Source organism: Musa acuminata, chromosome BXJ1-4 (assembly GCF_036884655.1).
Source record: "Musa acuminata AAA Group cultivar baxijiao chromosome BXJ1-4, Cavendish_Baxijiao_AAA, whole genome shotgun sequence".
Classification (NCBI taxonomy): Eukaryota; Viridiplantae; Streptophyta; class Magnoliopsida; order Zingiberales; family Musaceae; genus Musa; species Musa acuminata.
This window is the reverse complement of record NC_088330.1, coordinates 10,492,223-10,510,482: the sequence shown is the minus strand read 5'-3', so window position 1 is coordinate 10,510,482 and position 18,260 is coordinate 10,492,223. Positions and strand designations below refer to the sequence as shown.

The window sequence follows — 18,260 nt, the reverse complement described above, 5'->3', positions numbered from 1 at the left end:
TGTTCTTTTGTATGCTATGTTTCTTGCAAATGGTGGTTCTGTTGGGGAGGATTGGAGACACATTGGATCTTCTGGGAAACTTCTCCTTTGAAGTGAAAACTAACAAGCTCATTGTGGTACATGTATTTGTCATTCAGGATCAACATGGCAATAGTATCCCGAAAAGAAGAAAACTTGAATATTTGCAGTATTTATACATCATCAAACTATTACACCTATCAGTACACTTGCACTTGTTCAACTATTTGTATCATCTCAAGTGTTGATCTTTGTCGGAATACGCATAAAGCTTGTTAGTGTACTTGTTTTCATGTTCAGAGTGATGCATTATTCAACCGGGAGGGAGATTCTCAATCTGCTGTTGCACAAGCCTTTTGATTTGATACTTGGTGTCTTCCTGTGTAAGAAGATCAGTTTAGCATCACTATAAGATTACCTTTTTTATGCATAATTATGACTTGGTATGGTATCAAGTGATTGGAAAATGATAACATCAAAGCTTCTGAAACAAGGTTCTTGGTTAGCATTCCTCTTCATGTGAATTGGGTGATGCCAAGTTCTGTATCTGGTATACCCCTTTTACATTTCATGCTTGCATGTGTATGCCTTACTATTGATTCTTGTTGTTTTTGGCACACAAACTCTTCTGGAGCATTCAACAATCTTTTAGTTGAGAAATTGGTCCACTGCACTTCAACAAAGGCATATGATCAATACAGGGATCCAAGGGGAATAAAGTCCACCAAAATGTAATGTGCAGAAGAAGATTTCAGGCAGCTGATCAGAAAGTGATTTTATCCAATAGCATATATATCCAAAAGGAGATGTGTGATAAAAGCTAAGTACACATATCTTTGTTCGATAGAAGAAAGTTCAGTACACATCTGTTGGCTGTCAGCGGTTAGATTAGACATTTAGTTGGGAATCTTTTGACAATTAATAATGAGCTTTACTGGTATCTTTCCACTGATTCGAATCTAATAAGCATCGGAGTTCTCTGCAAAATGATAGATATGGCAATCTGACAAATGTATTTAATGTGCATGCAGAATCACTGTGTTGGATTGAATTCTACTCATTTCTGGGCATTTTATGTGACTGCAGGAAATGAAAACTTAATAGTCATTTTCTTTTGAATGTCATATTCTTTAGTATTTGATGATTGCTTATCTAAATATTTGTATCTATGGTTTAAATAGTTGTCGAAATTGCCTTCCATTTCAGCCATTGACTAATTTTCCTGCTGGAATGTTGAACATATTGGACACTCACTTCATTTTTAGTCAACTTTTTTCTTAATCTTTAGCAGTTCAATCCTCAAATCAGATGGTTTAGTTAAAATCTAGAAGAACTTGTTAAAATGAATGTCCAAATGACACAAACAAAAGTTTCTGATGTTTTACAGAATTTTATTTTCATGGAAATTGTTTGACCTGTAAGAAAAGCAAATAATAATTTTCACCTGCAAGTCAAATATATTCTGAATTCTTCATTGTAATTTCCTTCCAAAGATCATTGAAGAGAAAACAGGAATGAAACAAGAAACAAGATTTGATGGTGCACTTCAACATCATCATCACAGATAAAAGTTCAGAATTGGAAGACACCACCAAGACAAAATGGATAACAAATATACAGAAGCAGAGACAAGAAAAGGAACAAAAAATCTTGGATGCAACAACATAACCAGCCATGATCATGGATCTTGGTTGAGAGAACTTGGCTGAACCAAGGAGAATGGCTGTGCTAGAAATCTAGGCTTGTCGTCTCCGGCCATCAGCACCACAACTCTTGGCTCCATGTCTGCGTGAACGATCACAGGTTTCTCTTCCGAGCTTCCACCTCTAATGGCCGACCTCCGGTGGGAGCAAGCTAGTATGATGAGAGCAGCTACTATAAGTATCATCACTGCACCAAAACCCCCAAAGAGGTAAGGAACTGGAGTTTGCCACACGTTTGGCACACTTGAATCCGACAAGCTTGCGGGCCTCATCTCTCCTCTCTTTGTGCTTATCCTTCCGCTTCCTTTCTGTATGTTCTTGCTGCAGATGCTGTGCTTGTCGGAGGTATTTATAGGTGAGAAGAAGTGGTGGTGGTGGCAGTGGTAGACATGGTGGAAACAAGTATATCAACATGAAGTGGTCCACTGGGTCACTCATGCTGGGATTTGGATGCTTTTACTTGGTTCTTTTGCAGATCTTGCTCCAACATCCTACTGATCCTCTTCCTGATGTGCACATTATTTTATCTGGCTCTTTAAGCTTGAGTTCTATCCATGGACAGTGATCTCCAGTGGCTTGCGGATATCATCCACTCTGGTGGATGCTGCCATGGACTGCAACAACCCTGTTCATACTGTTCTCTTGGAAGAAACCAAGTGCACGATGCTAGTGATAGAGCCTAGTTCTATAAATATCTGATTAACTAATAAATATAACATTGTTCATCAAAGCTCTGGATCAACTGGAAGACCATGGTGGATTTTGGTCCCAGCAAGTGCTCTGTCATGCTTGGCAAGTAGTTCTTTGAGCTAATTCATAGCTAACAAAAGCATCAAAACTTTACACAGCAAGTTTGTTCATGCAATGATGCATGTGTTTTCTGCTGGCTTGTTCTATTTTTACCTCACTGGTGTAACATCTATCAAAGTATGGTGATGCAAACTTCTTTCTCTGATGAGTCCTCATCAAAACATTTTCCCCTGATGTACTACTTACTATAGACTGCAGTTCATTCATGGTCATGTTGGAGAATAATTTATGAGGTAACCCCAGTTTTTCCTCAACAAAAAATGAAAATGGATTCACAACACTCATGCAAACAGCAGAGACAAACAAAAGGCATGATTTTGTTGTTATATACAGACTTGAATCATCATTACCAAATCCACTTTGCAGCTTCAGGCCTCCACACCCAGCAGCCAAATCCAATTAAGGCTCTCATTTCCTTGTCATGTATTTAGAGTTTATTATAACCTTGAGCAAGGGAGTTTAGAATGGGATTCTGATGGATTTTTAGCTTATGGAGGGCAGTCTTCTCTTATCTATAGCTTCAGAACACTGAAATGCTAACTGGATTAGACATTTCAGTTGTTATGAGATCTCTTGAACATTTTGATTTTGTAGTGAAGTGGTGAGTGACACTGGAATCCGTAGCAGCAGATACTCCATATTGATGTGGATGATGTGGCTGACAAGATTCTTCTTTGGCAGCTCAATCAAACTCAGCACAAACTACTTGTAGGCAATTCCATACCATCTTTATGTCTGCATCATTCAGGAAATCAGAAACCACACTGGCCTCATCCAATGTGCTGCTGGCCAACAGCTGAATTTAGTATAAGATATGATCCTTTTACAAAATCCAGTGGGCACATCACCTTGATTAGGATCTGAGTTTGAATTGAAAATTCGGAGTAGAATCTATGCCAATAATTTTGCAAGAACAAACTACATAGGATGATTTGAGAATATTTATAGGCTAAAAACAAATAGAAGGCACAGAAAAGGTGAATGATTCTGATCACCCCCAAAGTAGAATCAGAAGCATCCCAAGATATCAAAGATTTCCTAGAACCTGTAATTGCAATGTTAAGATACCTTATTGCAAATGAAAGGTATGGTTGTTTGCTGCAATTGCAAGAGAATATAGAATGCACAACAAAGCTCATGTTCCAAGTTTCATAAAAGGGAATGTAATTGCCAATCAATTGTATTCTCTGTCACACTTCAAACTTCGCCTGCCAAGTATATATGTTGAGATGGTAGTTTGTTTCTGCTATTTCTTTTGGTTGATGACTTTTCTTTGAGTTCATGTGCTTAATAAATTGAGGCATGCAGTTTTAGTTGCAATGTAGAAATCTAATTTATTTTCTATCTCAAAATAAAATACAATATGTTGTTAGAAACTTTACAGAAGCTCCTCACAATAGAAAACAGATTACAGGTGACTACAAATGAGTCCTTCTGAGAAGTATTTGTTCTTCCTCAAGATCTAAGTGATCATTCAGTGAAATATGTTTAGTCAATTATTATTTCTGCCCATTTCAGTGGATATTCTTATCTCCCAATTATCAGAAGTAAAATTAGAGGTTACAAAATGAAGTCACAAACAATTTTTTTGTTCTTTGAAGAACACGAAGAACTCGAGTTAGCCAGTAAGGTTCGTAATATTGCTCGGTGGTACAGATCAGTATCGTTTGGCATGGGACACTTTGTATTTCATCAGATAATTTTTTTTTGTTATTATTATTATTATTTATTTTTTTCCCAAATACATTGGACGCATTTACGGTATGAGTCTAAGTTGTAATTAATATCTATATTAGAAGGGACAAATCCTAGTGGAGGCCAAAGGAGACATGATCTTTTGATGTCAAAACCTTGGGATTATATCTGTTTTCATTCATTCTCATTTTGCCAAAAATGGAAAAAATCTTAGGGTTGGAACCCCATAGCCACCCTAATGAAATAGGCTAAATGGATCCGAATTGGCCCAACATTAAGTGGGCCAACTGGGCCCGTTGACAAAGGGACTCCCGAGCGACTGCAAAGCAGAGTCCGCCGTCGCACTTGGAAGAGGTGCCTTCGCGTTATGGGTTCCTTGCATCTCCGGCCGCGGACGGCAATGGCGATTAGGGCTCGTCTCGGGTTCGTGATCCTCCTCTCCCTCTTCTTCTCGGCGACGTTATCCACCGCGCTCTACGAGGATCAGGTCGGGCTCGCAGATTGGTGCGTAGATCGATCTCCTCGCTCTTCTTCCCGCCGGGATCCCTTTGTTGCTTTACTTCTTATTGGACCAAGTCGTTCTTTTCAAACCAAATTATAGATAGGTTTTTGAGGAATCAATCGTGTTCTCTTCGAGTAGTGTTTACAGCTGGATCTTCCGTGATCTAAGGTAATCGGTACCAGTTAGGATTGGGTATTTGTATGCGCGTAAAAGTGGAATTTTTAGATAGTGTACGTTTGGTTAGAACTTGTAGATGAACATGGAATTTGATTGTCCAGGTTATAGATTTAACTCGTTCAAGTGAGTGACAGCTCTGCAAAATTGTATCTACTTGATTGCAGTCAAAAGAAATTAATTATATCATGGAATATCATATCTATGATGCATCCGAAAGGAATTGAACATGGCATGACGTGGAATTTCAAAGGAATTCTTAGATTATCCTAGTAGTTTCCTAAAAAATTGTTTCGTTTTGATGAGTTCTTACTACTTCTGAACCATATATTGGTGATTTGATATGGTTTGATCAATCTCCGTGCTCGTTTTCTCTGAAAATCAATCTCCAGCTTGTACTCATTTTCTCTCAAACATATATTGGTGATTTGATATGGTTTGATCAATCTCCAGCTTGTATCATTTTCTCCCATGTTGATCCTGGCCAACGTTTGGTCAGTTATGGATGGCTTTTTTTTTATTCCACAAAATATGATATGATGATTTGATTTTATGATTCGCTTGATATTGAATCCATTTGTAAATCTTCTTGAAATTGATTTTGTTTACATTCCTTTCGATTTATTACCTTAACCATTCAACATCTGTTTTCTGTAGCTGTGCTATAGTGGCTAACTTGACTATTTTACTTTCCTTTGCCCTGTGAATTTTCTTCCTGTTCAAGATATATCTGAGATTGTGTTGTCTTCCTTCCTCTATATGCCAACGACAACTTTGAAATGGGATGAAACACAGGCATGCATTGAGTTGGCACTTTTCAGTGTAATAATGAATATTGCTATTACATGCAAAATGAAGATCAGATAGGCTCCCAGTACAAGTTTTGGATGCTTAGAGTTTTAGCCTGGCTCTGTTGAAAAATAAGAAGAAGAAAAAAAGAATCATGGCCACCATTTGTTGTCTTTCTTTTGAAGAATTAGATATTCATCTATTCAGCTATATGCTTCTCTCTCCCGAGTGTAAATTTTGATGCTGTCCCTAAACAAGAGGTGCATGTTCAGCTTACAGGATTTGATTAGAAAAAATAAGTTTATGTTGATTTCGAGGAATGGTTATGGAACATAAGTTGAAAAATAAGCCATGTGATAACCCATGAATCATTCGATCTACTTATGCCTATTGATCTGTATTTGCATGTCATATGAATATTGAACTATTTTATATGTTTCTTGTTCTTTGGAGGTGTCCATTTAGAGACAAGTACATATGTGATTTTAGAATATTCTGTAGGAATTTTTAAATAAGAAAATTTAGGTTAAGACTCCAAGCATCTCTTTGACAAATTGTGGATTATGTGGCTCACCAAGTTAATCTTATTCATTACCATGTTGCAGTAGTAACAATGATTATCATAATCTTGTGCTACTCTTTCTTATGATGCTTATGTCACCTGTTGCTCTAAACATTTTTAGCAGTGTATTAACTGAAGATTTGTTCTTTTTTTGTTGTTATCTCTTGAATAGTTTAAGCCAACTTTTCTCATCATACAGGCATCATAAGTACATTGGTAAAGTAAAACATGCTGTGTTTCACACACAAAAGACAGGGAGAAAGCGTGTAGTAGTATCTACCGAAGAGAATGTTGTTGCCTCTCTTGACCTCCGTACAGGCTTTATATGTGAGTTTGACTTATATATGTTGTGAATATATTCAGCCTCTGCTTATTGTCCAAACTCCAAAGTAGTATTACTCTTAAGTAGGAAACCTTTTTTGCATAGTTAGCAAATTTATTTGATGATATTTATATAACTCTAATTTGGGTTCTCTTTCTTTCTGAGAATTCTACTAAGTCTCAATCAGCTTGATTTTGTGCAGTTTGGAGAAATGTTCTTGGGAAAAATGACCATATTGATCAAGTTGACATTGCTCTTGGGAAATGTAATTTTCTCTCTCTTTGTTGACTTTAGCGTCCTAATGTTTTATTTTACACTTTCTAGGTTATTGTTCCTTGTAGCCTTGATTCTTTTAATCCTGTACTTTTAGCTATATGTTCCTTGTAGAAATCAACATCCTCTGTACTTCCTATATTCTTTCACATGCTTGGCTCCTTCTGCGCCCTGTTATCTTCTTTATTGCTTACAGTTGCCTTTTGTGGTTGATGCAAACTGTGGTGAAGTACTTGTAGTGATTAGGTTCTATATATAGTGACAATCATAGATTTAAGAGCTGGGCATGCCTACTTGCAGTTTGCATGTTGCATGCTATTCCTTGCCAACACTCAACTGATGTACAACTCAAAAGAAATCCCAAAGTGGTAAATCAAATAATTTTGGTTGGAAAAGAACAATTATCACGTTAGTTGTGAAAAGATGAACAACATTATGTTGTGATTAGTGACTAAAGTTTTGAGCATGTCCACCAAACTCAAGCATCTCACATCTTATTTATTTTGACAATTTGATGATCTTAGCTGCCGAGTCAACATATCCTTGTGTTGGATGTAGATATAATTAAAAAGCGAACTTTTGATGTTTGATAAATAGTCCATTGCTCAAAATAGTTTATTATCAACTTTTTTTTGAAGAGAATAAATACATCTAAAAATGTGGTGAAGTATGTGGGGTGAAAATGTTCCTGACGTAACATGATCCTTTTACTGTGAATTTTAAGTTCCTTGATCAAGTCGGGCCAAAATACAACTGCCAATTGCAACCTCGTTCATGTGCACTTCATAGGTGGTTACACATTTTCTTGTAAAATAATATTGAAGAACTTAGAAATGATTTGTCTACCTAGTGCAAAGCTCAATGGTAGAAAAAATCTATGTAGCTAACCAAAATAGTAAGGATATTCTGGTGTGTTGTTCTTGTTGTTATATTGCGTATTGGAGTAACATATCCAACAACCAATAAGTAAAATGCTGTGTGTTTAACTTATATTTTTATGTTAGAAAGTGTAGCTAAAATAATAGTTTATTATGCTGTTGGTTTCTTTATATAGTGTAAGTTTTAGTTAGCTTGAACATTTCATAGATTGAATTATAGTTAAAATCAAGGTATACAGTTTCGAATGATACTACCCAGTACGGGCAGTACATACCGATCCGACAATAAACCGGTACACGAACCGCTCGCTACCGAGCAATTTTTTTTATTTATATATATATATATATACATATATATAAAGACGACGTTGCCTCATTTTTCTCGTCGACATCGCACACACACATATATATATATATATATATCAGTGATTTCAATAGGCGCTCGGGCGAGGCGAGGCGAGGCCCGAGCGCCTCGCTTCAAAGAGGCGCCGCCTAGGCGCTCGCCCGAGCCTAGGCGTCGGGCGCTTCGGGCGACCGCCTGGGTTAAACCTAGCGACCGAACTAGATTTTTAGGTCTGGTTGGTCTCCGATGCCTTAGTTAGTTCAATCGAACCAACTAAATCACTGATATCATGCTCCATTTCACGATTTCCCCGACTTCCCCAACTCTAACACTCGTGATTTTACTGTCGAGATTTCTTCTCCGCTGTCGTTGCTCTCCGCTGCCGCTTCCACTATCGCTGCTCGCCGCTACTGTCACTACTCACCGCTGCCACAATCGTTACTCGCCGCTACCACAATCGTTGCTCGTCACTACTGCCGTCGCTCGCCGTTGTTGTTGCCGCTCCCGCTGCCGCTCGCAGCTCTCGCTGTCGTCGTCGCTTGCCGCTCCCGTTCCAACTATAGCTGTCGCTTGCTACCGTTGTCGTTGCCTCAGCAGCTTCGGTCTTCTCACACTCTTCTCACTATACTGTCGATAGTATATTAACAGTATACTGCTAATTGTATACTAATAATAGTATTTTTATTTATTAGATTACTAATATATTATTTTTATTTTAATACTATTAATTTTTATTTATTTAATATTATTTTTTATTTAAAAATAAAAAAAATATACTATTATGATTTATTTATTTATTGTGATTTTGTACCCAATTTTATTATTTTTATAGCATTTTTTTATTTAAATACTTATATTTATTAATTATATTTTATATTTTTATATTTTAGCGCATCGCTTCGTTCGGACGAGCGCCTAGCGCCTTGGGCGTTTTTGGACCTTAGCGCCTTTTGGCGCCTAACGCTTTTTAAATCACTGATATATATATATATATATATCGCTCGGTATAAGTACCGTACCATACCGAGAGAATGTCGAAACTTCAGTACGGTACAATATTTCAATCCTTGGTTAAAATTAATTAAACCTTTCATAGCTTTAGTTAATCCATCTCTCAGTATTTTGTGCAAACACTGTAACTCCTTTGCTTGTTTAAATTATATTTCATTGCTTTCTCTTTCTTCATCATTGTGAAGAACATGGCATAGATATATATTATAAAATATATTCCATGTTTATTTCTTTCAGATGTTGTTACACTATCCTCGGGAGGAAGTATATTAAGGGCATGGAACCTTCCTGATGGTCAAATGATATGGGAGTCGACTCTTCCAGTTTCAACCCTTTCAAAATCTTCGTTGTATGTTCTGGTAAGAAGTAGAGATCTGTATATCTAATTTCTATTACATATTAGCATGAGAAGAAATAGGCATTTTTATTTCAAAGAATCTGAATTTCCTGCAATAAGCTTACAGGCAAATATGAATGTGGGAAAAGATAATTTGATTCTTGTTTTTGGTGGATCATCAATTCATGCCTTGTCAAGCATGGATGGGCAAATTGTTTGGAGAAAAGAATTGTCCATTGACAGGTATCGGTTAACTTCTTTTTGGTCTTCCTTTTTGAATTATTTACTTTTTCTTTGTACAAATATAATTATACTTTGCATTTTTCTTTGTGATTGCAGCTTAGAGATTCAGCAGATTTTTCAACCTCATGACAGTGATATCATAAATGCTGTAGGATTTGTTGGTTCATCAGAATTTGTTGTGTATCAGATCAGTTATAGAACTGGGGAGGTGATGCAGCAAAGCAAAGCTTCCTTTGAAAGTGGTTTCTGTGGTGAAGCATCTCTTGTTTTTGACAATTTGGTGGTAGCATTAGATGCCAGCAAGTCATCTTTAGTTTCAATAAGTTTAAAAAATGAAGTTATAAATTTCCACCAGATAAATCTATCAGATCTTGTGCCAGATTTTTCTGGGAAGGTTACATTATTGCCTTTAAAATTCAATGGCATGCTTGCAATAGAAATTGCTTCATCAATACTTTTGTTGAGAGTTAAAGGTGCTAATGAGCTTGAGTTTGTTGAGAAAATTAGCCATCCATTCGCCTTTAGTGATGCTCTCCCTTTATCAAAAGAACAACAAGTTTTTGCAATTTTGCAGCATGACGAATCAAAAATCCACTTCAAGGTGAAATCGGATAATGATTTGAGAAATGAGATTCTTAAAGAAACCATACAGATGGACAGTCAAAGGGGAAATATTGAGAAGGTTTTTATTAATAATTATATTCGAACAGATAGAACACATGGTTTTCGGTTTTTAGTTGTTATGGAAGATCACTCACTATTATTAATACAACAAGGTGAGATTGTATGGAGTAGGGAGGATGGTTTGGCATCTATTGTTGATTCAACAACATCTGAACTACCTGTTGAGAAGGAAGGTGTATCAGTTGCAGAGGTGGAACACAACCTTTTTGAGTGGCTCAAGGTATTCTTTCTTTCACATGGAATTTCTTTTACAACAGATACAATTGAAGATAATTTTTTTTCGTAGAAAAGATTATTCTTTTTATCACAGTTCATACTTGCTGGGAATTGATAGTTACCAATTTGTTGATAGTTTTCTTGAAAGGATTAGATCATTGGTCTCCTGAAATGATAACTGACAATTTGATATACTAAAAAAATAATGATAGCTGTTGGTAATCCACCACTGATCTAGTTCAGGTCCAATTTCTACCAGTTTACTGATGTATGGTACACTCGTACATGTCACTGAATCGAGAAGGGGGAGAAGACAAAGGAGGGGGAGGTAGGGGGAGAAGGAGAAGTATCCTGGGAGGGCGGGAGGGAGGCATGAGGTGCAAGAAGAAAGTCTCACGTGCAAGGCTGCAAGCGCTATAAAACCTGTTTGCCACCCGTTAAAAATAAAAAAAAATTGAACCAAACGAAACTTGGTGAATGAAAAGCTCTGGTCTGTGTTCCAATTTAATCCTGGACTGGTATGTACATACCTGTCTGAGTGAAATTTAAAACCCTGGTTCAATCAGTACCACATTTGGCATCAAATCATCTCTACATTGTGTGGTAAATAGTTTTGTTCCTTTGTTTACGTACCTTGAGGTTAATTCCTTTTTAGTGTTTTTGAGTGTCTGTCGCCATGCTTGTTACTTGTATTCAGCTCTCTCGTATTTGCATAATAGTCTGGATACTAGTTGTTAGTTCACTTTCATTTTCACTATTTAATCGAAGAACCTAAAAGCGAATAGATTAAGGTTCCTATTTGTCCTGAATTTTTCATTCTGTGATGGAAATTTATCTTCTACCATATGAGTAGAAACAGAATTGGAGTTTCTGATTGGGGGGTGTTTTGCAATATAACTAATGGAAGATAGCAATTAAACTGGATTGAAAACAGTCCAGGTAGAAAAAGAATCAAGAATTACTAATGAAAGATGGATGGCTACTGTTTTTAGTTGTATCCATTTTGTATTAGATTTGGTTTGGCAATATAGTGGGATGGTGATTCGGGGGGACTGCAAATCGTTTATTCCCAGTTCGGTAGCCTATCTGATATGTAATTTACAACAAGATTGTATTAACATAGAATTCAGTTGTTGCTGATTAAGATTAATCTAATTATTTGCAGAAACATGATATGAAATATGTGACTTTTTCTTCCACTAGATCATTCGGTATGAAATTTACAACAAGATTGTATTAACATAGAATTCAGTTGTTGCTGATTAAGATTAATTTAATTATTTACAGAAACATGATATGAAGTATGTGACTCTTTCTTCCACTTAGATCACTCGGTTTACTGTGATATAATGTGGTTGCATAAATATTTAGGTTGTCATGTGTTTGCATGAGGTCTCCCAGCATATTCAAAAGTTTATCCCTGCTAAGTATGGGTGATAGTGAGTTATGCACAAAGACTGGCATTTAGAGTGGACCATTTCATACTGGTTGGCATTTATATATCGAGGCATGATCCAGATCTCTTATGGCTCACGATCTGCTCTCAATTGCGACCCCCCAGCCCCGTCACCACTTCTGGCATCCTGTCTCCTCTGCTCTCCACTGTCCTCTGTTGTTGATCCGCCTGATCTCCTGGTACTCCTCCTCCTCCTCCACCCTCGCTCCCCTCCCACCCTTCTTCCCCCCTTTTCAGGGTATCATGGTACCACGGACTGGACCTGTATCGTTCTGGCCATGGGCCAGTACATCTATGCTACTTGAAATATCAGTCCTTGTTAATACATTTATGAATTCACTGGAATTTTTAGCAACATTAACCCTCATTAGTAGGTTTGCGAAAAATCACACTTGGTTACAAGGATATAAAAACCGGTCAGTTTGGTATGTAACCACCCATATTTATAGGTCCAACCAAGTAGTGTGACCGAAATGTATAGCTCGTTACAAACACAACACTGTGCATTTTGATTTTTTTATTATTTTATTCAATGATACTAAGCAGTTCAGGTTGGTATATCATCTTATATGCAAGTACCTTATGGGTCTGAGTTACATAAACCTATAAAGGATATGCAAATCCTTGTCCCGCCGTTTTTTAACTGTGAAAAAGACAAGGAGCCTTTAAGTAGTTCTGAACAAGATGAAAAGTTTATAATGCCAAGATTTCACCATAATAGCGATGATACTGGTGAAATTTCATTTTATTTTGTTTAGTTGGAAAACCATGGCCTGCCACATTTTAAATGTGAAAAAAACGTGGAACCGTCAATGTAGTTTTGAATTATTCAAAAGAGTTATTATGTCAAGTCCTCACCAAGATAGCCTCATTTTGATTTGTAGTCTTGAACTCTTTATGTAGGCTTATTTTTATTCTTCTTTTGTCTATGCAAAATTATTTTTCAGTTCAGTTGAGCCATTTATCTTTGTAAATATTTATGCAAATATTGATTTTTTTAAAACATAATTTTAAAGAAGTGAATGACTTGAAGCTAAATGCCTTCTGATAGGGTGACTGTTTTTTGTCATGTTTCTGTAAATATGAAATTTGCATAGATGATTTTGTCAGTTGAACCTTGTTTCTTTTTAGTTATTTATATCCTCTTGATATTCTCAAGGAGTCATTGTCCACAATATATTTGCAAAAAGAAAACTTCCATTATTTGTTCTTATTCAAAGTATGTGTAGTACACATTGGGTTGAAGGGCATCAGAAATGAAAGTCTGCTCATCGTCTCTGTTTTTCTATGCTACAGTTAAATTAGCTTAATGGTTTACTGACATGTCCTCTCTATTTTCTTTCCTTGTGAAAGGGGCATTTACTGAAACTTAAAGGAACTCTCATGCTTGCAAGTCCTGATGAAGTGGCTGCTATACAAGCTATTAGACTAAAAAGTTCTGAAAAAAATAAGATGACTCGCGATCACAATGGATTTCGGAAGCTAATTATTGTACTAACTAGAGCCGGAAAAGTTTTGGCACTACACACTGGAGATGGACGTGTTGTTTGGTCTGTTTTACTTCCTGCCCTTCGTAGATCAGAAACATGTGGAAATCCCTTTGCTTTAAGGGTATACCAGTGGCAAGTCCCTCATCATCATGCAATGCACGAGAATCCATCCGTCCTTGTAGTTGGCAGATGTGGGCATGGTTTTGATGCACCTGGCATTTTTTCAATTGTTGATTCCTACACTGGGAAAGTACACAACTCTTTGATACTAGAGCACTCTGTGAGTCACATAATGCCTTTGCCCTTGACAGATTCAACAGAACAGCGCCTTCATCTTATCATAGATGCCAAGTTACAAGCCCATCTATACCCTAAAAATTCTGATTCTCTTAAACATTTCTTTAATGAGATGCCAAATATTTACTGGTATTCGGTTGAAGTAGAAAAAAACAAAATAAAAGGATATTCACTAGAAAGCAAAGCTGAACTGGACACAGCTGAGGAGTATGTCTTTCAGGCTAAAGAATTGTGGTCCATTATCTTCCCTTCTGAGTCTGAGAAGATTGCTGTGACTGCAACTAGAAAAATGAATGAGGTATATGTTTATTCTATCACTTCTTTACTTTAATTTATCTGGCAGGTATAAACTAATGTCTTTTTTGTAACTTTGTTTTAATATTTTTTTAAAATGCTTGGGTCCTCCAGATAGTTCATACCCAAGCAAAGGTTGTAGCAGATCAGGATGTAATGTATAAATATGTATCGAAAAACATACTTTTTGTTGCTACTGTTGCTCCTAAAGCTGCTGGAGAAATTGGTTCTGCCACACCAGAAGAAGCTTTGTTGTATGCGTATCTAATTGATACTGTCAGTGGGCGAATTTTGCATCGTGTGTGTCATCAGGGAGCACAGGGCCCTGTTCATGCTGTAAGTGATGCTAGTTGTTAACTGTCTACTTTTTTCATTCATCTCCATCAGCAATACTAAATGATAATCTTGAGCACTTATTTAGAAAACAGAATATTAATGCACTGTTTGGCTTCTGTTTTGAAGGTTGTGAGTGAGAATTGGGTTGTCTATCACTACTTCAATCTTAGGGCGCACAGATATGAGATGTCAGTCATTGAGATATATGATCAATCTCGAGCGGTAGATATTCCTCATATGCACAGCAAGTTCTATCTTTCATTATTTGTTTTTTAATCTTGTACCAAACAGTTTTATGGCTAAGGTTTTAATATATTTTGCAGGATAACAAAGATGTTTGGAAGCTTGTCCTGGGAAAGCATAATTTGACAGCACCTGTCTCTTTATATTCTAGACCAGATGTGATGGTCAAATCACAGTCGTACTTTTTTACTCACTCAGTTAAATCCATGGCGGTGACAGCAACAGCTAAGGGCATAACATCCAAGCAACTTCTAATTGGCACAATAGGTGATCAGGTGAGCCATTGTCAATGTAAGGATAATCAAAGTGATGATAGTTGGGCTAAAGAATAGCCCAGGCCTCTGAAAATTTTCACAGTTTTCCTGATTCTTAGCTTTTCCTTTTTAGTTTCAGCTGAAAGTTTTTGGCATTACTGAATTGTTTTCTTATGCTTTTATTGCAATATTTATCTTGCCATTTAAACACAAACGGCAAAAATATGTCTTACACTGATATCCATGCATATATATATGAATATATGCATGTATTTACAAATATTACACATTTCTCTTAAGTGGCTTTTTTTCCACTCTGAGGTTGTTTATGAAAGGATTAACAGCCCATAGGGAATGTTTGATTGAGGTACCCTGAAAACATCTTCATCTGATAAGCCTTATGGCCTTCTTGCATTCAAATTAGAATCATCTGTGCTGGAGAGTCACCCTCCGCCTGTAGTTGATTTTTTTCTCTGCCTACCCTAGCCCATTGCACCATCATTAAGAGATTAATACAATATTTCCTCTCCTGTAGCAACTCCAGTCAGTGTTTAAACTTTCAATTGATGCAATTTGGGGCTCAGTGTATTCTTGCAAGCCTCGATGTTTGATCATAAACAAATTGTTCTTGGATAATATATCTAGGTAACAGAAATGTCCTAGCATGGGTTACTAGGGTGCTTAATCGTGAACATGCCTGACCCAAATGATACTTGAGTTGCTTGTGGTCCTGGGCATGTAACAAGAAGAAAAAGCCCAAGCCTGTTCGATTTATATATGGGTGCTGTTGGCATATGCATGTGGATCAAAAGTTCAAGCCCGAGCCAAGCTTAGAGATGTAAGCATGATATTGACTAATTCTAGCACTATTTTACGTGGAGTGGATTAGTAGAATGCATAGAGGGAGGAAAAAAAGGCTTGCAGAAAAAGGGATAGATGTTAAGGGTGGTAGGGAAGGTCCTGATCTTATGGAGTACCCCAATTTTGGATATGGAAGTTGATAAGCTTTACAATCTCACTATAAAAAGAATTATAGAGTTTATTGCAAAAGGAAATGATTTGTTATTTGCAGGAGCTTAAATTTCTGTAAAAGAGATCTGGGACGAGAATTTGCTTGTAGGTCCTCAAATGGCATGAAGGATAGGATTTGGTTGGTTTGATGATAATTTATCCATAAATGAATGTGAAGTTACTATCAATGCTTTTGCTGGTGCAAGTTTATGGTTAATAGAGAAATTTTGCTTTTTCAATTTCAAGTCTACTTCTATATACTATGAAAATGAAAGTCTTCATTTGAACATTGTCAACTTTTTCAAAGAGAATGTCTGTGGAACCTTTTCTCAATGCAGTGTATAATTAGTGCCTAAGCCATGACTTATATGACAGGTCTTGGCACTTGATAAACGCTTTCTTGATCCTCGGCGTTCTGTCAATCCCACGCAATCAGAGAAGGAAGAGGGAATCATACCATTGACCGATTCTTTGCCAATTGTCCCTCAGGTTAGTGGTTTTTAAAATTTTGTTTACTTCATTTTCATTAGTTTTGGTTGCCTATTGAGAAACCTTTGGATCATGGAGCAAAATGAGTTTTCAGTGTCACTGTTGCTGTGGGTTTTTAGATGAGTGGTGAAATATATAGTCAAATCAAAGATATAAAAAGCAACAGTATCGATATTCAAGTTGCAAACTTGTTCATGTAATGATCTAAGCAGGAAAATAGGGATTACATATTATGAGTTTTTCTTAGCTCATTATCTGCTTCCTGTTACCAACAAGCACTTTTTATTTTAATATTGACTTAGATAACCAAAGTGATTCGACTTGGGAAAATTCCTTGATGATTCAAAGTTTTGCTTTCAGAGAAGTTTGTAGTTGTTGGATGTGAATGATGTTGCTTTATACAAGTTCTAGGTTGATACAACCCACATAGGTCCTGTCGTATCACCATTTATCAGCCCTTTGAAACAAATTCCAAGGATTTTTATGAAAAATGATAGTTACTCATATGAAGGTTCAGTTGGACAAGTATTCAGTAACATGGAGTCTGAGATTGTTAGTACAATCTACCCAAAGTTACCGTCGAGCAACAAAGCACTTGATTGGCTTTTATTAGTTATTTTTTCTTTATTTGCTTAACTACTTTTTTGCTTCTATCCTTAGTACTCCTGAATATCTTTCTTGCCACTACTCTCCTGCTAGTGTCTAGATATTTGATAGATACCTTTGTAGTTTTATTTTTTGTATTTTTGGATACCCTGCTTCGATAAGATTATCCCTTTTTTTGCATATTAATGATACGATATCACATTAAATAATTTCCAATCCACCAGAAAGGTATCTTATGTGCATGACTTGACCATATTGTTCACGCTAATGTTAGAATCTTATTGCAGTCTTACATAACACACTCTCTTCAAGTGGAGGGCCTGAGAAGCATGGTAACAATACCTGCCAAGTTGGAATCCACTACACTCGTTTTTTCCTACGGCGTAGACCTCTTCTTTACCAGGATCGCTCCGTCAAGAACCTACGATTCACTTACCGAAGACTTCAGCTATGCACTTCTTCTCATCACGATCGTTGTGCTAGTTGCTGCTATTTTCGTGACATGGGCCTTGTCCGAGAAAAAGGAGCTCAAAGAGAAATGGAGGTAAATGTATCTTCAAGGCACTATTTCTGTACCGAGACGAGTGCCCATCATTTTAAAGGTGTTTTGTTTTCTTGCCTTTTAATTTTTAGGGGTCAAGTAGGAGAAACTATTGTTTCCATTTGATTTCCCATTAGCAATCTTGAGATTATTACATCGCTGGCAAGCGGACTTTTTTAAAGCTGGATAGCATCGAATTTGGTACCTTACATGTGTAGTAAGACAAAGATTGAACTTTTTTCTAGTGACGAACCAATTAGCATCTCATGTTGACCAATTGAGCCAAAACAATCATTTGCTTGTCTCATCAATAGATTCTGTTTCTACCTACATGAGACTACTTATAGGCTGACAATGCAACTTTAAAGGTCAAAGGCTTTGACTCTCAGGATAAAATGTGATGCAATTAGGGAAGTTTAAGACCATTTGGCTGAGCCTTGTGTTCAGTTCAGCACAGCTCACTAGTAGACTTTCCTCCTATCCAAGGAAGGGTTTGATGCAATAAGCACAACAACAAATCCATAATATATTATATATTTCAGGTTGATCTTTTATTGAGCTATGCAGAACTCCTATTTTTAGTTACCAGTGAAATCTAATATTTTGCCATGATAAAAAGGTAATGCTTTTGATAATTTTATATTGGTTAGTTGTAAGTGACCTAACGTAATTCTTTATATTTT

General features: G+C 36.6%; 1 protein-coding gene across 1 annotated transcript; it reads left to right on the top strand.

Annotated features, from left to right (window-relative positions):
* Positions 1-4,546: 4,546 nt before the first annotated feature.
* On the top strand, positions 4,547-17,850 carry LOC135648266 (uncharacterized). The gene is made up of 12 exons (XM_065165746.1): positions 4,547-4,730; positions 6,453-6,580; positions 6,778-6,840; positions 9,318-9,439; positions 9,545-9,660; positions 9,757-10,564; positions 13,370-14,101; positions 14,212-14,433; positions 14,560-14,655; positions 14,757-14,951; positions 16,317-16,430; positions 17,324-17,850. The coding sequence occupies exons 1-12, from the start codon at positions 4,594-4,596 to the stop codon at positions 17,582-17,584; spliced, it is 2,994 nt and encodes a 997-aa protein (XP_065021818.1). The 5' UTR covers positions 4,547-4,593; the 3' UTR covers positions 17,585-17,850.
* Positions 17,851-18,260: the final 410 nt, after the last annotated feature.